Source organism: Taurulus bubalis (genome assembly GCF_910589615.1).
Source record: "Taurulus bubalis genome assembly, chromosome: 14".
Taxonomy (NCBI): Eukaryota; Metazoa; Chordata; class Actinopteri; order Perciformes; family Cottidae; genus Taurulus; species Taurulus bubalis.
The window spans coordinates 24707908-24733132 of NC_136602.1; the positions used below are offsets into that span (position 1 = coordinate 24707908).

The following is a 25225-nucleotide window of genomic DNA, read 5'->3' on the forward strand; positions in this document are numbered from 1 at the left end:
TTTCCTATGGATAAGATGGACACTTTTCAAACTTGTTTTAGAGGCCAAAGAACATCTTCACTGGTTTTGTTGTACAACTGAGGGCCCTCGTTTCCTGAATGGTTGGTTTTGAGGACATTCACTCATGTAAGTTGACATGTAGGAAAAAATGTGTTCAAATAGCACGGGGTGTGTCAGAAAGTAATGGATTTCTGACTGGATGCCCCCACCTTAATAAAACGGGTCCATCAATAAAATGGGTGCCGCGTGATGACGCATCTCTCCTCCCCATTACCTTGTTGCTACACACTACATTATACTAATTATCCTCGCCCGCCCATCTCTCCCAGCTCCCTCCAGACAATGTTTATGTTCGATCCCCATAAACAGCCATGGAACCATCACTTGTGTCGGATGCCATTAGATGTGCTGCGAGTGTGCATGTGGGGAACCGGATAAAGATGAGTTTCATGTCACTTCACATGAAGAAATCCATATGATAAAGGCCTCGGAGTCACAGAGTCGCGTGGTGGGAAGCGTGAGCGCCTTGACAGATCTATAATCATTTAATTAGTCCAGAGGCTTTAAGAAATGTCTCTGAGAAGCCGAGAGCCGGAAAGAAATCGACTGAGTCAAGGAAGTATGGACATTCTTCTGCTAACTGATCGAGCTTCTGAATATACCAGTTAGTGTTTAGTTAGACGACGGAGAGCTTTTATTTTGAAACCGAAAGGTGTTGAGTTAGAAATATAAGTGCTTCATGTCTGAGTTGGATAAATAGACATGTAAACTGTCGTAATCTTGCTTGTATCATGTCAGCATACTGTCACAAATATATATCACCTTAGATCTATACAATCTAAGGTTTATTTTTTACAGTGAACCAAACACAAAATGCAGGGCGGGACCCCGAATCTGTAGAAGAGACGCAGCTGTAAGCCAAGCTGTTAACATGGGCGGCCAAATATAAGAATAGAGGTTCTGCCGCAATACCCATTTATTAATGCAAATGTTAATGCATTGAACGCTCGTGATGAGGTTATTTCGGGTGGGCCGCAGCAGTATTATAGGTCCAGGTTGTCTGAGTCGGACGAAGCCGGTAGCTGAGTTGTGTCCTCGTCAGGGTTGTTACGCTCATGGGGAACCTGGAAAAGTCGTGGCATTTTCAAAGGGTTATTTCCAGGCCTGGAAAAGTCCTTGAAAGAAAAACGCTTCACTTCCACGGTTGCTCTCTTTTTCACTCTGTGATTTGTGTTCCCAGAGAGGAAGCTGGTGGAGTGTTCGAGGAAGGTGTCCTGTCGGCCCAAGCCTCTGTCCGTTCTACGCTCTCTGGAGGAGAAATACGTAGCTGCCATGAAGAAGCTGCAGTTTGGTGAGTTTGCATGTTTGCTTTGGGATGTAGATAATGTATGTTTATATATGCGCATTTACTGTAGAAGTGCATTTTGTAGTTGTTGTTTTTTTCTTAACGCATTGCACATGGGTGCTCCTAATGCTGTGTAGCATCAGCGCCTGTTGGTTTTACTGTGTGCAGCAATAACTACAACATAAACCACAGTTCCCCTAAAGACTTCATTCTTTCTCCAAATACACACACACACACACACACACACACACACACTCTCCTGTCTGATACGATCCATAACGCCCTCATGTCAGAACTAAAAGGACCAGGTTTCCATCCTGGTCCTTTTGTCTCGCCCGTCACTCTCCACTCAGCCATGTCATGACTTATTACAGCGGTTTTGAAATTGATTTAGTAAGCAGCTTGATGTCTGAGGTAATTGCAAGTGACTGTACACACTGCTGTTTCCTTTGAGTAAAGAATGACACCGATGCAGATGTACACGCATTAGAAGAGTTCAGGACTGGAGTCTCACAGCAATGCTCTGTGTGGACACCATAAGCATTACCTTCCACCTGCTCTTCCCTCCACTCTGTCACTCTCACAGCAATCTACACCATTCCACAAGTTCAAATGTATTAAAAACAGATCTATCTAATCGTTCCGTGGCTTATCTCCATGGAAACGGTTATCATTTCCACCATGGAAGATACATAACTACCATTTCTGCTTTGTACATGTTGTGGAAGTCCCACAGAGGTCGGAACATCAATGAATCATCGTTCCCTAGGAAGACTGAGCGATTGTTATATAAAACTATAAACTATAAAAAATCATAGCTTGTTTTATGGAAAAAAAAAGCCCCAAACTGCTGTATTAGTATGTACTGAACACCATAAGTAATATACAAGTGAAATGTATGGTTTGGTACATGAGAAAATTCAAATGTCACAGATTTGCGCACAGAACCATTTCATTTTGTTCTGTGTGTCATCTTCATTTACTCTTAAGCAGTAACATATAGACTGATATTTACACATCTGAACAAAATCCTTACATGTGTACCTTTTTTATTATAACACCAAAATTATTCAAATAGTGAATAATACCCTAGTGGTTTCAGAAATAAACCCTTTTTAGTTTGGGGATGGCATTTTCAAGGAAAGGGCCTAAAGAAAGGTTAAGAAACGCATTGAAACAAAATTCTTTAAATACAAAATGTGTATGCACATGAACGCCCCATCAATACGTTTTTTTCTTGCATTATTACCTAAATTGAATTGCAATGTTTCCATTTGATTATGGCCAACATGAGAATTGAGCACACTTTAAGTGATTCAGGGTAACATTCTTCAGCTTCCTCACTCTCCTCCTCTCTTTCCAGACACCTTTGAAATGGTCACGGAGGACGAGGATGGGAAAGTGATGTTCAAGGTGAATTACCACTACATGTCTCAGGTGAAGAACGCCAGCGACACGAACAGCGCCGCCCGATCCCGCCGCCTCGCCCAGGAGGCCGTCACCCTGTCCACCTCCTTGCCCCTGTCAGCCTCGTCCAGTGTCTTTGTCCGCTGTGACGAGGAGAGACTGGACATCATGAAGGTAAAGTCCCACCTTGTTCATCATTAAAGTGTCATAGTATTGTGTATACGGGGTGGTGCCTTGAGATCCAAAGAGAACCGAGTAAGATTAGTAAGGTAGAACAGTGTTACGGCGTTGGGTGTTTCTACCACACGACTTCTCATGACGGCTCTTACTCACTACCCCAGTGACATTTATTAAATGGCGCTCACCCCACTAGTTGATTAATGGCAAAGTCTCCTTTGCTAAATGTCAAAATCCTCATCTGTTTGGCTCAGTTCCAGTGAAAGAACTCTACAGAAAGGCAAAGGCGTACCGACAACCGTCAGAAACACACCACTGCATACAAACATCAGTGTAATAACAACACTTTTATAGTAGTTATGTTGCAGGTGTTGGGTCCACAAGGAATGGAAGTAATGGAAATATACTGTGTGTGTACACTGTATCTATTAATGTGTGTATGACGAGAACTTCTACTAATTGATTGGCCATAAAATGTAGACACAATCATCCTTTTGTTAACTATCGTCAAAGACCTTGAAGCAGCAAAGTTAATCGTCGCCCCACAAGCAGAACAATCACAATGCATTCCAGACTAGCTGTGGTCACAACGTGGGACTGTAATAGGAAAGATATTCGCCCATCGCCAAACGGCCTGTCACAGCCGTGCACTGTTTTGTCGCACAAACAATTTATAGAAACCTCGCAAAGTTAACTTCCTCCCTGAGAACAGCATGGCCTGAGGAGCAGCATCTGCAGAACGGGACTGTGGCTAATGAGGTGGAAATCTCATGATCTGTGAGGGGTCAGCGCGTCGTTGTACCTCACCCGAGTCCTGACATCAGAACCAAAACAACAGCGTCGCATTTATTCAACCCTGTCACATAGTTTGTGTCTTGAAATGCTTCCACCTCTATTTTAATCTCCATCGTAAAAGATGTGTGCAACAGAAGTGTTGGGTCTGAATGTTCATGTCAAAATGAACTCAGGATGCTTTATGGGGGAGTGGTTAGCACTGTCGCCTCACTTTGGAGTGTGGGAGGAAGCCGGAGAGCCTGGAGGGAAACCTCCAGGTTCTCCGGCTTCCTCCCACAAAGCCAATTGATTACTCTAAATTGCCGTGAATGGTTGTCTGTCTATGGCGGCCCTTTTGGTGTGTTTCTCTTTTATTGTCATGACAAAAGATAAGATAATTGTCCCCATGACTGGTTTCCACAAGTGTAAAAACCTTTGCCAGAGTATTATTAGATCAGATCAGATTAGATTCAACTTTACTGCGGTACTGCAGAGTAAGCAAGGTGTAGGAGCGGTCGGTAAAATAACGCACATTTTCGAAGTGTCACTTCAAATCCTTTTAACAGAAAAATAAAATAAAACTCTTCTTGAACAGAAAAAACCTGCTTTGTCTCTAAACGCGTTTCAAAAGGTCGATATCTTAATGGGTTCTCAGTGCGTTCTCATAATGCGGTCTTCATGCGTTCTCTTCATGCGTTCTCTTCATGCGGTCTCATAATGCGGTCTCATAATGCGGTCTCATAATGCGGTCTCATAATGCGGTCTCATAATGCGGTCTTCAAGCAGTCTTCATGCGGTCTCATAATGCGGTCTCATAATGCGGTCTTCAAGCAGTCTTCATGCGGTCTCATAATGCGGTCTTCAAGCAGTCTTCATGCGGTCTCATAATGCGGTCTTCAAGCAGTCTTCATGCGGTCTCATAATGCGGTCTTCAAGCAGTCTTCATGCGGTCTCATAATGCGGTCTTCAAGCAGTCTTCATGCGGTCTCATAATGCGGTCTCATAATGCGGTCTCATAATGCGGTCTTCAAGCAGTCTTCATGCGGTCTCATAATGCGGTCTTCAAGCAGTCTTCATGCGGTCTCATAATGCGGTCTTCAAGCAGTCTTCATGCGGTCTCATAATGCGGTCTCATAATGCAGTCTTCAAGCAGTCTTCATGCGGTCTCATAATGCGGTCTTCAAGCAGTCTTCATGCGGTCTCATAATGCGGTCTCATAATGCGGTCTCATAATGCGGTCTCATAATGCGGTCTTCAAGCAGTCTTCATGCGGTCTCATAATGCGGTCTCATAATGCGGTCTTCAAGCAGTCTTCATGCGGTCTCATAATGCGGTCTCATAATGCGGTCTTCAAGCAGTCTTCATGCGGTCTCATAATGCGGTCTTCAAGCAGTCTTCATGCGGTCTCATAATGCGGTCTTCAAGCAGTCTTCATGCGGTCTCATAATGCGGTCTCATAATGCGGTCTCATAATGCGGTCTTCAAGCAGTCTTCATGCGGTCTCATAATGCGGTCTTCAAGCAGTCTTCATGCGGTCTCATAATGCGGTCTTCAAGCAGTCTTCATGCGGTCTCATAATGCGGTCTCATAATGCGGTCTTCAAGCAGTCTTCATGCGGTCTCATAATGCGGTCTTCAAGCAGTCTTCATGCGGTCTCATAATGCGGTCTTCAAGCAGTCTTCATGCGGTCTCATAATGCGGTCTCATAATGCAGTCTTCAAGCAGTCTTCATGCGGTCTCATAATGCGGTCTTCAAGCAGTCTTCATGCGGTCTCATAATGCGGTCTCATAATGCGGTCTCATAATGCGGTCTCATAATGCGGTCTTCAAGCAGTCTTCATGCGGTCTCATAATGCGGTCTCATAATGCGGTCTCATAATGCGGTCTTCAAGCAGTCTTCATGCGGTCTCATAATGCGGTCTCATAATGCGGTCTTCAAGCAGTCTTCATGCGGTCTCATAATGCGGTCTTCAAGCAGTCTTCATGCGGTCTCATAATGCGGTCTTCAAGCAGTCTTCATGCGGTCTCATAATGCGGTCTCATAATGCGGTCTCATAATGCGGTCTCATAATGCAGTCTTCAAGCAGTCTTCAAGCAGTCTTCATGCGGTCTCATAATGCGGTCTTCAAGCAGTCTTCATGCGGTCTCATAATGCGGTCTCATAATGCGGTCTCATAATGCAGTCTTCAAGCAGTCTTCAAGCAGTCTTCATGCGGTCTCATAATGCGGTCTTCAAGCAGTCTTCATGCGGTCTCATAATGCGGTCTTCAAGCAGTCTTCATGCGGTCTCATAATGCGGTCTTCAAGCAGTCTTCATGCGGTCTCATAATGCGGTCTTCAAGCAGTCTTCATGCGGTCTCATAATGCGGTCTCATAATGCGGTCTCATAATGCAGTCTTCAAGCAGTCTTCAAGCAGTCTTCATGCGGTCTCATAATGCGGTCTTCAAGCAGTCTTCATGCGGTCTCATAATGCGGTCTCATAATGCGGTCTCATAATGCGGTCTCATAATGCGGTCTTCAAGCAGTCTTCATGCGGTCTCATAATGCGGTCTCATAATGCGGTCTCATAATGCAGTCTTCAAGCAGTCTTCAAGCAGTCTTCATGCGGTCTCATAATGCGGTCTTCAAGCAGTCTTCATGCGGTCTCATAATGCGGTCTTCAAGCAGTCTTCATGCGGTCTCATAATGCGGTCTCATAATGCGGTCTCATAATGCGGTCTTCAAGCAGTCTTCATGCGGTCTCATAATGCGGTCTCATAATGCGGTCTCATAATGCGGTCTCATAATGCGGTCTTCAAGCAGTCTTCATGCGGTCTCATAATGCGGTCTCATAATGCGGTCTCATAATGCGGTCTTCAAGCAGTCTTCATGCGGTCTCATAATGCGGTCTCATAATGCGGTCTTCAAGCAGTCTTCATGCGGTCTCATAATGCGGTCTTCAAGCAGTCTTCATGCGGTCTCATAATGCGGTCTTCAAGCAGTCTTCATGCGGTCTCATAATGCGGTCTCATAATGCGGTCTCATAATGCAGTCTTCAAGCAGTCTTCAAGCAGTCTTCATGCGGTCTCATAATGCGGTCTTCAAGCAGTCTTCATGCGGTCTCATAATGCGGTCTCATAATGCGGTCTCATAATGCAGTCTTCAAGCAGTCTTCAAGCAGTCTTCATGCGGTCTCATAATGCGGTCTTCAAGCAGTCTTCATGCGGTCTCATAATGCGGTCTTCAAGCAGTCTTCATGCGGTCTCATAATGCGGTCTTCAAGCAGTCTTCATGCGGTCTCATAATGCGGTCTTCAAGCAGTCTTCATGCGGTCTCATAATGCGGTCTCATAATGCGGTCTCATAATGCAGTCTTCAAGCAGTCTTCAAGCAGTCTTCATGCGGTCTCATAATGCGGTCTTCAAGCAGTCTTCATGCGGTCTCATAATGCGGTCTCATAATGCGGTCTCATAATGCGGTCTCATAATGCGGTCTTCAAGCAGTCTTCATGCGGTCTCATAATGCGGTCTCATAATGCGGTCTCATAATGCAGTCTTCAAGCAGTCTTCAAGCAGTCTTCATGCGGTCTCATAATGCGGTCTTCAAGCAGTCTTCATGCGGTCTCATAATGCGGTCTTCAAGCAGTCTTCATGCGGTCTCATAATGCGGTCTCATAATGCGGTCTCATAATGCGGTCTTCAAGCAGTCTTCATGCGGTCTCATAATGCGGTCTCATAATGCGGTCTCATAATGCGGTCTTCATGCGGTCTCATAATGCGGTCTCATAATGCGGTCTCATAATGCGGTCTTCAAGCAGTCTTCATGCGGTCTCATAATGCGGTCTTCAAGCAGTCTTCATGCGTTCTGATAATGCGGTCTCATAATGCGGTCTTCAAGCAGTCTTCATGCGGTCTCATAATGCGGTCTCATAATGCGGTCTCATAATGCGGTCTCATAATGCGGTCTTCAAGCAGTCTTCATGCGGTCTCATAATGCGGTCTCATAATGCGGTCTCATAATGCAGTCTTCAAGCAGTCTTCAAGCAGTCTTCATGCGGTCTCATAATGCGGTCTTCAAGCAGTCTTCATGCGGTCTCATAATGCGGTCTTCAAGCAGTCTTCATGCGGTCTCATAATGCGGTCTCATAATGCGGTCTCATAATGCGGTCTTCAAGCAGTCTTCATGCGGTCTCATAATGCGGTCTCATAATGCGGTCTCATAATGCGGTCTCATAATGCGGTCTCATAATGCGGTCTTCAAGCAGTCTTCATGCGGTCTCATAATGCGGTCTTCAAGCAGTCTTCATGCGTTCTGATAATGCGGTCTCATAATGCGGTCTCATAATGCGGTCTTCAAGCAGTCTTCATGCGGTCTCATAATGCGGTCTCATAATGCGGTCTCATAATGCGGTCTTCAAGCAGTCTTCATGCGGTCTCATAATGCGGTCTTCAAGCAGTCTTCAAGCGGTCTCATAATGCGGTCTCATAATGCAGTCTTCATGCAGTCTTCATGCAGTCTTCATGCGGTCTCATAATGCGGTCTTCAAGCAGTCTTCAAGCGGTCTCATAATGCGGTCTCATAATGCAGTCTTCATGCAGTCTTCATGCAGTCTTCATGCGGTCTCATAATGCGGTCTTCAAGCAGTCTTCAAGCGGTCTCATAATGCGGTCTCATAATGCGGTCTTCATGCAGTCTTCATGCAGTCTTCATGCGGTCTCATAATGCGGTCTTCAAGCAGTCTTCAAGCGGTCTCATAATGCGGTCTCATAATGCGGTCTCATAATGCGGTCTCATAAAGCGGTCTTCAAGCAGTCTTCATGCGGTCTCATAATGCGGTCTTCATGCCGTCTCATAATGCGGTCTTCATGCGGTCTTCATTTGGTCTCATAATGCGGTCTTAAAAACTTAAAGCTGGCGACACGCTAAATGGTCTTCAGTCTTCTTTCTTGGTGGTGAGCACCAGGTGTTACGGGACCTCGTCCCTGTAGACTCGTGGTTGATCAAGATGAGGCCGACCGTTGTCATCTGTGTCGTCTAACTCGACCCTGGTGGTGGAACCATGAGCAGGTGTGCCGTCTCAAGCGTAGTTGATCCTCACCGAGGTGGTCTGTTGTGGACCTTTTGAATTGTTGTAACTCGGCGTGTGGTCACATGACTCGCACAAATAGCTCACTGATAAAAGCTCTACTTGCATGTCTATTGATTTTACAGAACAGGCCAATTCACTTTTAAATGCTTTAGAAACAGAAGGTCTTAAAAGTCTTCATTTGAGTAAAGTTTACAGGATATTAAACCTTTGTCTCTTTTACTACTAGACTTTTTCTTAACAGGGCTTGTACAAAGGCAATGAAGTCGTCCATGAATATGAATATGAGTTTACAGATCATTACAATCCCTCCTCGTCATTGTGGAGGTTGGTTCATGGCTTTTAGCCGGTGACGCCTACGTTCTCTGGGAATAGTACGAGTTACACTCGTTGTCTTGTTGGTTCTTCACACTTCATTCTATTTGTGCGCCCTTAGTGCAGAAACGCCGCTGTACGTACTTGGAGCTGCTCGTGCTTTGGCTTTAAGTGCGAGTATAAACGAAGCTTTAGAGGAAAGGAGTCTGCAGACCGTTCAGTCTGAGGAGGCGTACTGGTCTCGTCTAACATACTGGGCTCTGTGAGATAACAGACTTGAAGCAGATAACTTTAATTCACACTGTCTGGTTTCATTGGTACTGGCTTCCAGTTCTGACGCTCCAGTGAGGATCAGCCGGTCCTGGCCTCGGCATTTTACTCTGCATCATCTGTGCATTAGACCTGAATGTCTTGTATCTCAAGGCTTGCTTACTGTTGGTTCTCAAGGGTGGACTTCCCAACAACACGGCTCATGAAGACGTTGCTTTCTTTAGTTTATATTCACACATGTACTCAGGTCCTTCTGGTCTCTTTCTCTCTGCTAATTTCACGCTTTAGCCTTGTTGTTCATTACATCAGCACCGTTTCCCCATGATATTTTGCTCTTTGTTTAATCCATATTTACTTGTATCAGTGCATCCACCTTCCTTTATGATTAATAACCTTTTCTCGGCCTGTTTTTTTATTGAAGCCTCTCTTTGTGATCACAGGTTCTCATCACCGGTCCAGCCGACACCCCGTATGCCAACGGCTGCTTTGAGTTCGATGTGTATTTCCCCCAAGACTATCCCAACTCCCCCCCTCTGGTGAACCTGGAGACCACCGGTGGGCACAGCGTGCGCTTTAACCCTAACCTCTACAATGACGGCAAAGTGAGTTGGAAAAGGCTGTTGATCTTTAAATATACTAAATATACAAATAACAGAGGATTTGATCTTTTTTAACCTTTTAAGTGATGCAAATTGAGTCAAAAAGCACACGGTCTTCTTCTAACTGAGTGAGGGGTGCCATTTCAACCGGTGACAGGAGAATGAATACGTTGCTTAACATACTGTTCTTATGCAGACATCAGCTACTCCTTTCAGTGACGGCAGCTAATGCTTTACCTTCGGTTTCATTTTAGCAGCATTTTGCGGTTGATTTAATAATCATTTTAAGTCAGTAAGATTTACATGTTTTATAGTTTTCTCTTTTAATTCGCGTAAGACATGAGCGGCAAGTGAGAAAAGGAGATTCTGATGTTTCAATTTCTAAGTCTGATCTAAATAGTTTTGTGTGTTTGACCTTAAGAACAGGTGAACATATAGGTTTTGCCAGGGTCTTTCTAATTAATAATAATAAACACTTTGGAATAGTGATCGTAGTATGGCATATCCGTAGCCTAAGGTATCCTGAAATGAACTGGCCATGCACAGCTGGAACATGTCGTGACACCCCAGGGTTGAGAGTTGGTCTCCACTGATTGTAAAGTGAGAGGTTCAGAAAAATAATCTTCCTGGTTGTCCATCAAGAGCCCAATATGGTGAGGAAGTGTCAAACGAAGGCAGCGTGTCTGACGCCTCTGGCAGATGTCCAGTTTTTAATGAAACTTGACATTTGGAGGTGGACATCCTGGAGCTTTTCTTCAGACATGTTGGAGTATGCATAGCTCTCCCTCTGTTATCCGGGCTTACCTTCCATCCAGGACTTGGTCAAGCTGCCTCAGCGCCACCTCATTAGGCAGCTGCTGACAGTCCACATGTTTCAATGAAGAGCCCAGCATCATATGCTATGATAAAGACCTGGAGCACAGCAGTCATTCAGCTCACTGACGAGGCATGAGAAGGTAGATGCATGCAAGAAGCTTGTCAACAGCTTAGATCTGTGTCAGGTCAGTGATTTGAAGCAGCTCCAAGCTGTTCAACAGACAAATCCATGATGGGAGCATCTCTCATGAGCAGACAAAGGGGTTTCCATTGAAGTTGAACAGGAACAACAAAGAAATTGCGTCATTTCAAAGCTTGCAATCGAGTCCAGTCCAACAATGGAAGGAGCATCCCAGAGCCTCATGGTTATACTCATTGTATAGCGTAGCTGAAAGTCCTTCCTTCCCGCTGCTGTCAGGCTGCATAACAAGCTGAGCTCACAGTAGACCACCAACACTTAGAACACTTCATCATCTGGTGCAATATATAATACATTTAAATACTTTCATATACTTGTTTTTATTCCGTCTGTATACTTAATATTGCTATTGTTTTCTTCTTTACTGTTTTTATTACTGTCTATTTATATTACATGATCTTTATTACCGTGTCTCTCGTGTGCACTGTAATGTCCCCACTGCGGGACTAATAAAGGATTATCGTATTTTAGTGAAACTGTTTTTTTTCTTTGTTTGAATCAGGTATGTTTAAGTATCCTCAACACATGGCATGGGAGACCAGAGGAGAAATGGAACCCACAGACCTCAAGCTTTCTACAGGTGAGCTGGAGATCCATCTTGGCCGAGTGGCCCGTCTGAATGGATCAACAGGCTGTTGAGTCTTTGTGTCTCCGGCTATGGTTTATCTCGGCCCTGTCATTACGCTGCTGGGGGCTCTGTATTAATGGGCTCGGGGTTTCATCGGCTGACGTGAAGGATCCCTTTTAAAGCCGAGTTATTGCTCTGCTCTGGTGTTAATCAAACCGAACACAAACCGGTATCATTCAAACCTCGAAGAGACGCCCGCTGACACACATCACTCATCTGGAAGCCTGAATCAGATGATGTTCCGCCCACATGCCATCTGGTGTCAGCCTGGATCCAGCCTTGTTTTCATGTTTTTATTATTCACTGGTTGTCTGTCATCTTAATTAAATATATTTTTATTTAAATTACCTTTCTTTAGATTGTGTATTTGGAAGACAAACCTAACACACAAGCATTGTTTAATTTTTACTTTAGAATGTATTGAATTGTAGTTAGAAAAAACACTGAGATCTATTGTGGCCAAACTGTTGAGCTTTGATTTAATGGAGAAATGTTCAGGCAAGAAGAAGCTTATGCTCTGCCTTTTAAAAAGTACATTTTTACCTGTGTGTGTGTGGGATCAGTTGTAGTAGAGCTGCAGCTTTCAATAGGAATACAATTTTTCCAATGTTATTTATGGATGAGGAAATATGTTTACTTACCAAGCTGTTTGTCAAGATAGATGATCTGTGTTTTCTCATCCTAAAGCCTTGAGGGTCTGGTCTTGTGATGTGTGCAATAGATAATGCATAGCATTAAGGGGCTACTGGGTATTGCAAAGCGGTGTGCACACACACATACACACACACACACACACACACACACACACACACACATGATGACACACACACCCACGGCATTATGGGGTTGTTTGCCCTGCACACAGACGCAATCATGCATGTAGGAGCTCTCAGAATGTATACCTCCTCCGTTTTTTTATACTTCCCTCGCTTGCAGGGTTGGAGTGTCCATTGATTATCATTCCAGTCGGCATGCTGTGGATCAATAATGGAAAATAAGGGGTGTGGGTTGGAATAGGAGACGGGGGAGTAGGCAGGGTCATCAACAGAGCCGGATATCAGCTCTGAAATCTGGCAACCCGGTTTAAGATAGACGGATCGCAGCAGTTGAAGGTCATTGATATCCAGTTGATGGAGCTTTTTCTCGTGCACACCATCCAGCTGCAGTGTGGCCGAGGCCAGCAGGCCTCCAGGCCAGAGACCCTTATAGTTGGTGATGTAGTGGCTTGGAATGGACAGAAGGATGCAGGAGGTCCTTAGTCTCCTTGAGACCGGCCAAGGCATTAGTCCAGCTGTTAACACAGATATATTGAAGGATATATATCTTTATTGGTCCACAGTATTCATTGTTTTTGTCAGACTCTTCTAAGTGTGCAGCATTGCCAAGATTACTTAGAAGGCTTTTACCAATAGATCAGGATTAAACCCAACTGCTTGGACAGAAGGTGGTTTTCATCTCTCCTGAAACCAGACCATCAGGGTTCCTACGCTCATGGAAAACCTGGAAAAGTCATGGAGTCTTAAAATGGTTATTTCCAGTCCTGGAAAAGTCCTTGAGAAAAAAAAAAAAAATCCCCAAAGTTTAGTAAAAGTCATGTAAATGTGTTATATTCATGTGTTCATGACGTTCATTTACGCTGAGTTTGAAATAATTAATATGCTTTTAAAAGAAAGACTCAGAATATAAGCAGGCATACATACAGGCATCTATATAAATGTTTATTCTTTTAATCAAACTATTGTCTCATTCATTTGTGTCATTTAAGGTTTACTGTATGCTTTGTGTTCTCATTGTTAGTTTAAATTCTACATTTACTCACTTTTTACTGTTTACACCCAGAGTTCACTAAATGTTTGTAATGGACATTTGGTTTAAAGTCATGGAAAACATTGGTCAGAATGTGTATGAACGCTGTACCATGCTACCGTTTATATCTTCAAGTGTGTAGTGTGTGTGTAGTTCCCCTCATGGTCGTGTTCTCCCTGCCTCGCCCGGCTAGGTGCTAGTGTCGGTGCAGTCCCTCATCCTGGTGGCTGAGCCCTACTTCAACGAGCCGGGCTACGAGCGTTCCCGCGGGACTCCCAGTGGCACCCAGAGCTCACGGGAATACGACGGCAACATCCGGCAGGCCACCGTCAAATGGGCCATGCTGGAGCAGATGCGCAACCCCTCGCCATGCTTCAAAGAGGTAGGAAGCAGTGTGGTGCAAAGTCTTGTCTTACCAGGAGACGAAAAGTAAAGTAGTTTAAAAAGTAGAATCGTTTCCAAGTGCCGGTGTGTCAGTTTCCCCAGTGCTCAAAGCTAACACAAGCTAATATGTAGCAATACGTCTTGATCTGAGGTCAAACACAGTCAAATAGGGGGAAAGGGACTGGAGCACAAACGTGTCGGTCCCTTTGGTTCCTTGGAAGTTGTCTGTCCCTGCACCGGATTCAGAAAAACAGTTTGAACTCAGTCATTCTCTTCTTTGATTATGAGGAAACACTGAAACATAGACGGAGACGTAAGCTTGAACCAGCCATGAAGAGCCATATTGTGTCCGGGATTAGCTTGACATTACAATATAAACATGTTGTTTCTGAAGTAAAGATGACCATCGTACCGACGGAGTCTTGAGTACATGTGGAACAAACGTCCACTAAAGGATGCACTGCTTAGAGTTTAGTCATCAAAGGTCACTGTGACCTTACCCAACACTTATTTAAGTATAACTCAAGGAATGTATGTTGATTTTGATGATTTCACACAAATGTATGAGAATAAAATGAAGTGATAACACTTCACACAGATGTGTAAACATGACTAGATGGCGGAGACTTTTAACCGCAGGACGGTTATTTTAGTTTAGTTTGTTTTTCTCCACCCTGAATGCAAAGTTCCAGTATGATACAGAATCATTCCCATGATGCATTAGCTGAATACCTTTCTGGATATGTTTCCCCTTATTTCAGTCCAGAAAGCAAAAGGGGAATGAAAAGCAGCCTGTCCGCCCTGAGGCTTGTTGGCTCTCTACAATAAATCCCCCTCTTAATAATTCCTCGGTAGATGACATCGTCTGCCGGTTGGCCTTTCCCTCCTCCCCCTTCTTCCTCAGGTTTCTCACATAATGTGATCCTGTAAAGGGCCGTGGTGAGGAGAGAACAATCTCTCAACCTGCTCACCCAGAGCAGGTTCATTCAGAAATGTCAGGTTAGAGGAACGAGGAAGAGGAGCGCCATGAAGAGGAACATGAGGGAGGGGAATACAAGTGATCCAATCATCTCGACAGGATTGCATGAGAAAAACATTGACTGTAAAACAACATGGATTTATGCATCGGTTTGTGAAGGGACATGCTGAGGCCTGGATTCAGGTTTACTGCTTTTTTTATGAAACCAGTTATTAAAGCAATCATAATCCAAATGGCATGAACGATTTGAGACGGATATGTAATTGTTATTTCTCTGATCTATATGCAAATTACTTTCAAGGATTAATCTCTCAAATGAGATGCATTTTTAGCAAAACTAAACGACAATCTCAGCTTTATTAGTTTTCTGTAGGAATAAACATCCAGTTAATGGCTCGTAGGAAAACTACATGGAGGGTCCAAGGACAGATTGTGGGCTATACAAATAAAATATAATTAAACATGTAGTTGATGTGATGTTCACTGTGTTGGATTCACCACAGGTTTACAGTTACATTGTGGAAGATTTTGAGTATTTGTGAGGTACTTTATTCTCATGTGTCTGCAGCCAGTGCTGCTTGTATTTCTGTGGGATTTGAAGGTGAAATATTATACGTATATCTGGCCTTTGCACAGCAGGCAATGCTGGGATTAAAGAAAGGAAAAAAAACCTGGATCCATGACATCACGCGGTCTGTGAAATGGACCGGTGGACCGAGAGATATTAAGGAGACTTAAGGGGGACAAGGCGACGCCACCCGGCTGAGCAATCTCACACATCGCACACAGAAATTCAATTAAGCTTGGTGAGATGTGCTTTTCTCACCCCTGGCCTTTTAGCACTTTTAAATCCTCAGCTGAGACACACATGCACGAGGAGAGGAAGACGAGCAGCGGCTCTAGTCGGTGCCTCCTTGCAGATAACTAAGTCAAACTCTACTCTATTTAATTCAAGTCAAGGTTGAGGCTCTAGTTGTTTTCCTATATTTCCTCAAATGCTTTTGCTTAATGTCTATATGAATGAAACCACAAGGAGGGGTACAACATATTGTGTTTGAAGCTTAAAGTTGTCTCTTGAACAGTGCTGGAGGTTTGGATGAGTATGAACAGGTGCTCATTAAAGGAGTAATTTATCAGTGTGTCCTCGGAGCCAAAGAAGAGTCACATTTCTCAAAAGATTTGGTTGTGTAACATGAATCCAGAGCTGTGTGTGAAGTGTTCTCTTTATTTCTGGAATTAATTCTCAGTTTTATTACTTCAACATTTATTTTGATAGTTAAACTATTACATTAACACTTCTCGTGACATTTCTGGAAATTGTATCAGATATTTTACCATCTGTTATCCACTCAAGGAATGCAAAGTGCTTTGGTGACTTCTCTACGGAAGCAATACAAGTAATCAGACTGAATGGCATTAAATTTCACTTCATTAATTCTAACTGTAAAGACGATGTGTCCATGTTAGCTGGTTTCTGTTTGAGGGGATGTTTTGTTTTGTTTTTCTCAAACAGTAGAAAGGGATGATGGAGACGTTAACTCATCATTTTTAATGACAGTCAGTTATTTCTCTTTGACTTACAAATATCTGAACAGCTATACCTTCTTCATGCGTGTCCTCATTTTTGCATCTATTTTTCCTAGTTCAACCTCCTGTTCTGAAAAGTGAAGCCAGCATTGAAGTGTCTTAAGCTGCATTCTTTCTTCTGACCACCAGGGGTGACTCCTCTGGTTGTATAGAAGTCTATACTTCATGTGTTAAAGCTGCATTCTCTCTCCTGACCACCAGGGAGCGACTCCTCTGGTTGTATAGAAGTATATACTTCATGTGTTAAAGCTGCATTCTTTCTACTGACCACCAGGGGGCGACTCCTCTGGTTGTATAGAGGTCTATACTTCATGTGTTAAAGCTGCATTCTCTCTCCTGACCACCAGGGGGCGACTCCTCTGGTTGTATAGAAGTATTCATGTGTTAAAGCTGCAGTCTCTCTACTGACCACCAGGGGGCGACTCCTCTGGTTGTATAGAGGTCTATGCTGATATGTTAAATGTATTCATTTCATTGTCTTCATAATTAACATTTAATTTGTACAATGACAAAGAAACAAGAAGGTTTAACACATGAAGCATATATTTCTATACAACCAGAGGAGTCGCCCCCTGGTGGTCAGGAGAGAGAATGCAGCTTCAACACATGAAGCATAGACTTCTATACAACCAGAGGAGTCGCCCCCTGGTGGTCAGGAGAGAGAATGCAGCTTTAACACATGAAGCATAGTTTCATAGTTTTACTATGAGTTTTGTTCACCTTTTTTCTTGTTTTCATCCTTCTCTGATGTCATTGATATATAATTGTTATCGTCAGTTCAACGTTTGATTATTGACATGCTAAATCTTGTCTCAACATGTGGGAGTGGGAGGCGTCCTGTCGATAACCCGTCTTGATGGTGGAGTGTAGATAAGCGCCACATCTGTACGGCTCCATTCTTTGGCTCGCAGCATTGTTCCTGTTTGAAAAGCCAATCCATCAGTATCCGTATGCATTGTTCCCTCTGGGTCTTTAGAGGCTGTCTTCCTCTACGACTGAAAATCAATAGAGTCGTTCAGCCTGTCCTGAAAGATGCCCTCCGTGTGAACCGGCCTCCCTCTGTGGTGTTGTAGTTGTCTGATTCAGTCGTACAGCTTCATCATAAACCTCCATACTGTTTGCAGACATTATTCTCTCACTCAGAGTTGTTGCACTTTCCCATCATCTTGACCTCATCTTGTTTTCACATGGTTTGTGTTTGCTGTAATGGAAGAGACCTCTCTTGGTTAGAGTAAGTCATGTTTCCTTTTTGTTACCTTTCATCCACCTGACTTCCTCTTTTACCACTTTATAAGTCGTAAAGATTTCCCTTTTCTGTTTCAAAATGGATGATGGATCCCACTAATCGAATGCTCATAGGAGCTAAACAACAGTCGCATGGATCAGACCTTATTTTTGGTGTGTCTGTGAGAGAATCCAATGTTCCCACATGCTATTTATAGAGAACGTTGGAGAACGGAGAACAGGCTTAAATTATGCAGCAGCAGACTGTCAGGTGGAATTAAGGACAATGGGTCGCATGTTTAAATGTGTGTGGAAGAAATCCATGTAGATGTGCATGGTTGAGGTGAGTACGGGCCTAACTGTGTGTATGGTGCTGCAGAGCTGTGTGAGTGAAGGCAGTGAAAGGGTCTTCAGAGCCACTGCCTTAACCAGCGCCGCATCATGTCGGGCACATAGCAAAGCACTGACTCTATCACATGACATGAGGGTCTATCTTTCATTTCTCCAGCTGCCGCCTGGAGGCCGTGCTCACAGGGATCAAGAGTAACGGAGTAACTCTCACACGGCACAGAGGTAGAGAGCGTCCTCACAGGATTGGATTGTTCCCATGAGGACTATCGCTGCATTATTGATCAGTGCTAGAGAGACAGCCCTGGCTCGTATATATCCAAGCTTTCAGGTGTTACACACACACAGAGAGAGAAGAGGTGTCAAGCAAGAGAAGTAGCGTCTCTCAGCAGACATCGTGGGGCTGACTGTCATTGAAGCAAAAAGCACCAACACCTGTCTGTAATGACTTTTACCTGTAGCTTTGCAGAACCAGGACTCCATCGAGTTCCTGGAGACGTAAATTAACATAACACAAAATGAACTGGCTGAGCTCTGCCTATACTTCCAATAATTCTTCCCTTTTTGTTGTCACAGATCAGATGCATACACACCTTACTTTAAGAGGAGAGCATGTTTTCTTTGGAGAGGAATGAGATGTGGTTATCATACAGTTATCAATAGAGGAATATAGCTTGAGCCGTGCTAGTTTTGTGGCTGGTTGGTCCGTTGGTTCATGTGCAAATCTCTAACTAATCCCATCAGCCTCAGCTGTACTCGTGTCATTAGGCCTGCTAAACATCCCCATGTGAGCATCTTCATTGTGAAATGATATTCTATGCACGTCACCGTTTCACAGAGATAACCTGAGTACCGTATAAGTCGGGTTATAAGCCGCTTCTACCTCCGGTGGGTGTCCCCGCTGTAGCAAGCTAGCAGCAGCGCATGCAGCAGCAGCAGCGCATGCAGCAGCAGCAGCGCATGCAGCAGCAGCGCAAGCTAGCAGCAGCGCAAGCTAGCAGCAGCGCATGCAGCAGCAGCAGCGCAAGCTAGCAGCAGCGCAAGCACCACAGCAGTGCTAGCAGCAGCAGTGCTAGCAGCAGCAGCGCTAGCTAGCGCTGTGGCAAGTTAGCAGCTAGCTCCCCACGCTGCTGCGTCCCCTCTGCCCGAGTCCGGTGTCGAGCCGGGGCTGGTCCCGCTACCTTCGGTGGTTGTCGGGGAGCTAGCGGAGAGCTAACGGTGACACCGATCGAAGGTAGTAGCGGCTTTTACGGTAATATTGTTCCAATTTTATTTAAACCTTTATTTAACCAGGAGTGTCCCATTGAGATGAAAAATCTATTTTTTGGAGGGAGACCTGTCCAAGACAGGCAGCAGCATTAAAAACGCATATTTACAGACAGAAACACAGAACAAGTTCAAAGAAGCTAAAAGCTAAGAGACAGTGACGTAACAGTCAATTTAAGAAACATTTACATTTTTGGGAACCTGCTTCTGCTTTTAAATCTAGAATGAAAGAAATAGTCAGTGGTATCAGTTCTCTGAGCTTTAAATAATTCTGCAACATATTCCACGATGAGGGGGCAGAGTACACAAAAGCCCTTTTTCACATTTCCGTTCAGGCATTTGAGATGAGTTTGTAGAGAAGAAAGATTGAACGTGTGCGAGAACCTTCCCTCAGCGGATGAGCTGAGCGGCTGCTATGGACGTCGGGGTTGGACGTCTTCGTGCTCGGGTATCTCAGTGGGCTGGATCTGGTCCGTGTGGGGGTGCAGGTACCATGAGGCCTCGGCTCCTATCTCTACTGATGGAACCCAGAACTAAGAATACGGGTCTTTGTAACGGCTGCATGCGTTCGTCCCTTGACCCTTCATGTGTCGGGCGTTCCTCGACTGCTCTTCTTCCTCTGTTGCCCTTTGGAATGAGTGGACAGCATTAAAGGTCACCGAGTTTATCTGCCAGCGGCTCCTCTATCAGAGATCTGACTGCACACGGCGTACTAGTATGTACAGCTATCCATGAACCTGAAGACGCGTCTTCTCCTGAAAGGTCATTTGCATATAGAGCTTCCTTCCGTTTTGTGATAGATGGCCGTGTCCAAAGACCAGACGCTAAACTGCTGCTGGGACACGGCCCTCTTAAAGCACATGTGTGAACACGTCCAGGCATAAGGTCACGCACCGCTTCTGTCGTCATGTCTCTTATCACGGGATGAACGCCGACCGTGTCTCCATTACTGGATCTACCATGTAAACGAGATCCAGTAAACATCTGTGACCTTGAAACAGTCCCTCACCTCACCGAATGTAACCTAACCTTCCTCTTGTGTTAGCTTCTTGTTAGCATCTCTTGTGTTAGCTTCTTGTTAGCATCTCTTGTGTTAGCTTCTTTTTAGCATCTCTTGTGTTAGCTTCTTGTTAGCATCTCTTGTGTTAGCTTCTTGTTAGCATCTCTTGTGTTAGCTTCTTGTTAGCATCTCTTATGTTAGCGTTCTGTTAGCATCTCTTGTGTTAACAAGTGTTTGATTGTCTTAAATCAGCTGTAAAATACACTAAAACAATTATCTATCATCCAATGTACTTCAAGAAAAAGTCTAAAAAGTATTTTTTCAGGAATATAACTTTGATACAAACACAAAATGAAAAGCAAAACAAGTCATAACACAAAATATAGATTTGCAAGGTCAAAAACAATCAAGCAAATCTTATTTTTACAACACAAAGGCCATCATTTCAACCAAGCATTTTATAATTTAGTGAAAAAAAAAAAGTTTTTGTTTTATTTAGTTGAAATAGAGGTTCCTGACAAAGCCAAAAGGCCTTGATGCAATAAACACATTCATGTGGTTCTTTTATGCATTTAAAACCTAAAATGAGTCGTCACCGGCCCGTTTTAGGTTTTTAATGCATAAAAGAACCACATAGATTTGTTGTTTGGTGGAACATCAAACAGGAAGAGATGGGAAGTAGCGACAAGGATGGAATGAAGATGAAGGGAGCAGAGGGAGGAAGAGAGAGATTAAAGTGGTCCCCAAACCCTTTCTGAAAAGCACATCAGCAGCCCCATAATAATGTGCTTCAGTCCAGACGTTAGAGGGAACAGACTCATGAGACGCTGATGACAGACATCAGCTTCTACACCGCTGCTGAGAAGTTGTTATAGCTTTCATGGGAAACGGATAAAACATTGATTTATCATCAGACAAAATGTGAGCGTTTCAAAACTAAAATAGGTTTTGCTTTTACATTGTTTTTACAGCAAATAATAATAACAGCGTTGACAGGCTGATCCTAAAAAAAATAATATCCTATAATGCTGACTTCAGGTAGAACATGAAGGGAATGTTGTTTTATTCATACAGAAACATTCCAGAATGGCACAGACACTTCTTACCTCGAGCAAATGTGTCACACAGTTTGAGAAGCAACCAATAACAATAGTGGATCATATTAACATGAGCATGAAACAAGCTTAAAATAAATGAGCTATAAATAACTTGTGAAGACTTTTAGGCTATAAACGTCTCAACCGCAAAGAGAAGCTGAGACCATGTTGACTCTTTCATGATGATTTTAATGTTTGTAAAGTGTCTTGAGAATTTTGAAAAGCTCTATAAAAATACAATGTGTCATTAACTCACTCTGTATGAATATATAAGTATTTCCCTGTGGTTGAACCCTGGTGTTTTGTGTTTGCAGGTGATCCACAAACATTTCTACCTGAAGCGGATAGAGATCATGTCTCAGTGTGAGGAGTGGATCGCCGACATCCAGCAGTACAGCAGCGACAAGAGGGTGGGCCGCACCATGTCCCACCACGCTGCCGCCCTCAAGGTAAAACACCTGTTCCACCACACTGCCGCCCTCAAGGTAAAACACCTGTTCCACCACACTGCCGCCCTCAAGGTAAAACACCTGTCCCACCACACTGCCGCCCTCAAGGTAAAACACCTGTCCCACCACGCTGCCGCCCTCAAGGTAACGCACCTGTCCCACCACGCTGCCGCCCTCAAGGTAACGCACCTGTCCCACCACGCTGCCGCCCTCAAGGTAAAACACCTGTCCCACCACGCTGCCGCCCTCAAGGTAACGCACCTGTCCCACCACGCTGCCGCCCTCAAGGTAACGCACCTGTCCCACCACGCTGCCGCCCTCAAGGTAACGCACCTGTCCCACCACGCTGCCCTCAAGGTAACACCAAAATACCTGTCCCACCACGCTGTCGCCCTCAAGGTAACGCACCATGTCCCACCACGCTGCCCTCAAGGTAAAACACCTGTTCCATCACACTGCCGCCCTCAAGCTAAAACACCTGTTCCACCACGCTGCCGCTCTCAAGGTAAAACACCAGTCCCACCACGCTGCCGCCCTCAAGGTAACGCACCTGTCCCACCACGCTGCCCTCAAGGTAACACCAAAATACCTGTCCCACCACGCTGCCGCCCTCAAGGTAACGCACCTGTCCCACCACGCTGTCGCCCTCAAGGTAACGCACCATGTCCCACCACGCTGTCGCCCTCAAGGTAACGCACCATGTCCCACCACGCTGTCGCCCTCAAGGTAACGCACCATGTCCCACCACGTTGCCGCCCTCAAGGTAACGCACCTGTCCCACCACGCTGCCCTCAAGGTAACACCAAAATACCTGTCCCACCACGCTGCCGCCCTCAAGGTAAAACACCTGTCCCACCACGCTGCCCTCAAGGTAACACCAAAATACCTGTCCCACCACGCTGCCGCCCTCAAGGTAAAACACCTGTCCCACCACGCTGCCGCCCTCAAGATAACGCCAAAACACCTGCATTCTGGGCTGGCAGCGTGTTTCAACTCTAACAATGAATGAGCCGCAGCAGCCTCTCGGCAGGCCGCTTTGTTTCATGTTCCCAACTCATCTCTCTCTCTCTCTCTCTCTCACACACACACACACACACACACACACACACACACACACACACGATAACCATCACCCACAAACTGTGCGTGTCTCGGTCTCTCCGGCAGCTCATCTCTTCTCCCTCTGGCAGTAAATAAACTCCACTAATCCGGCTGTAAATAATCCGGCTCCACTGATAACAGCTGCAGCTTCCTGCTGTGAGAGGAGTGCTCTTCTACAGATGTTTTCTTATTTGACTCTGTGGGCATTAGCCTTTCAGCTACTAGACTACCAGGGTAAGGCTGCAGTCCATTGATGGATATTCATTGTCCCCAAAGTACAACATCTAGTTGAAACCTGCAGAACTAGAGACGGTCTCATCTGTACTGTTAGCCATCATGAGTCCTACGCTGCTGCTACCTTGACATGTGGGTTAATCTGCAGCTGAGAATAGTCCCCACAAAAAAAACTAACTTATTTATGAGACGTTCTTAAAGATTTAAATCTTTCGTGAGAACAAGTGGGTTTAGGGCTGAGAGCCACAGGCGAGGCAGACAAGTCAAAGTTCTGAGAGATGGACCACATGGATGGTGTTCAGGGTTCTTACGCTCATGGAAAACCTGGAAAAGGAATTTTAAAATGGTTATTTCCAGGCCCGGAAAAAAATAAAATCCCCAAAGTTTAGTAAAAGTCATGTAAATGTGTAATATTCATGTGTTCATGACGTTCATTTACGCTGAGTTTGAAATAATGAATATGCTTTTAAAAGAAAGACTCAAAATATAAGCAGGCATACATACAGGCATCTATATAAATGTTTATTCTTTTAATCAAACTATTGTCTCATTCATTTGTGTCATTTAAGGTTTACTGTATGCTTTGTATTCTCATTGTTAGTTTAAATACATTTACTCACTTTTTACTGTTTACACCCAGAGTTCACTAAATGTTTGTCATGGACATTTGGTTTAAAGTCATGGCTCCACTGGTCAACATGTGTCTGAACCCTGGGTTTTGGTCTGTTCGTGGGATTTGTTAACGATAAGAAGCATACATAGAATAACCGGATTTAAGAGCTAAAAAGTGTGTTCTGTTCCTCTAACGTCGGCCTGGTGTGTGTCCCGCAGAGACACACCGCTCAGCTCAGAGAGGAGCTCCTGAAGCTTCCCTGCCCCGACGGCCTGCAGCCCGAAAGCGACGAGTTCTCCGAGCGGAGCGCCGCCGCCGCCCTCCTCAAGGAGCCGAGCAGTCCGGACGCAGAGAAGCCCGGCGGCAGCCAGGACGGCCACTGCAGCGAGGGCCCGCTATGAGGCCTCGCCTCCGACCCTCTTTACCCAGCATCCCCTGCTCCTCCTCCTCCTCATGATGATGATTACTCTCCAAAAGACTCGATGGCTTCAGAGCACAAGCCACCACTTTGTCAATATTTGTATGTAAAGATCTACTAGCAGAATAGCCAGGTGTGGGGAACCAGAACGCGATGAGAAGAACAATGGAGAATGCTTCGCCCTTATTGGAAACTTTTATTTACCTGTAAAAGAGTGTAAACATTTTGTGCTTTTTTTCCCAATTGTGAAATAACCACTGATTGGTATGTTATTAAACTTGTTTATGTATACATAATGGCAGAGAAAAAAAAACAGATTATATAAGGGAAACTACCTTTAGAGAAGAATGTTTACTGAATGTTAATTTCCTCTTTTGTTTTCTTCCTTTGTGACTGTTAGAGCGAGAACAGTTGTAACCAAGGACATTGGTCATTCTTTAAAGTTACTATTTAAAAAAGAAAGCGCACACGTAACAGAACAGAGATAAAAGCCCCTCTGGTCATCTTTGCTTCATTTGATTTCTCTCGGATCATATTCCACTTGAATAAATGCTGATGGACATTCTTAATGCTCTGTTGTCCCTTTTACAGGCTCCACATTAAAAAGCACCATGAGCTGATTAACACGTTTCCTCTCAGAACTTCTCATGACCGTCCATCGACATGCCTGTAGAGCTAAAGACCACGAGAGGGTCAGTGTGTGTGTGTGTGTGTGTGTGTGTGTGTGTGTGTGTGTGTGTGTGTGTGTGTGTGTGTGTGTGTGTGTGTGTGTGTGTGTGTGTGTGTGTTTCTGGTGTGTGTGCAACAATCCCTGTGAGATACAAAGCTGATGAGCCTTTGATCTCCACCGTACCACCAGATACTCCAACAGAGCACCTTTACTCATTTATTTAACTATTTTAAAAACAATTATTGCTTTGATCTTTTTTTTGGATTTTTTTTTTTTTTTAACTTAAGTGAACAAATGCACTTTGTATCTCTCTCACGCCCTCCTTCAGACGCTCCCATTCTCCTCCTGCGAGGACATGAAATGCTCTGAAGTCTGGGTTGATTGTGCGAACGCTTCTTTCTGCTGTGAGTGACATGAGAACATGACGGCATCTCATCACGGCTTTCTAGTTTTC

The 25225-nt window shown here is 44.4% G+C and overlaps 1 protein-coding gene across 2 annotated transcripts in view; it reads left to right on the top strand.

The window, feature by feature from the left end:
- The window catches only part of birc6 (baculoviral IAP repeat containing 6), a gene marked incomplete at its 5' end in the record, with an annotated part of 111414 nt that extends 86698 nt beyond the window's left edge, over window positions 1–24716 (top strand). For both annotated transcript variants that reach the window (XM_079230203.1, XM_079230204.1), the window contains 7 exons: window positions 1241–1351; window positions 2709–2926; window positions 9794–9955; window positions 11470–11547; window positions 13595–13783; window positions 21601–21735; window positions 23902–24716. In XM_079230203.1, coding sequence (XP_079086329.1) covers window positions 1241–1351; window positions 2709–2926; window positions 9794–9955; window positions 11470–11547; window positions 13595–13783; window positions 21601–21735; window positions 23902–24084 — 1076 coding nt within the window. In that variant the 3' untranslated portion in view covers window positions 24085–24716. The remainder of the gene's footprint in view (window positions 1–1240; window positions 1352–2708; window positions 2927–9793; window positions 9956–11469; window positions 11548–13594; window positions 13784–21600; window positions 21736–23901) is intronic.
- Window positions 24717–25225: the final 509 nt, after the last annotated feature.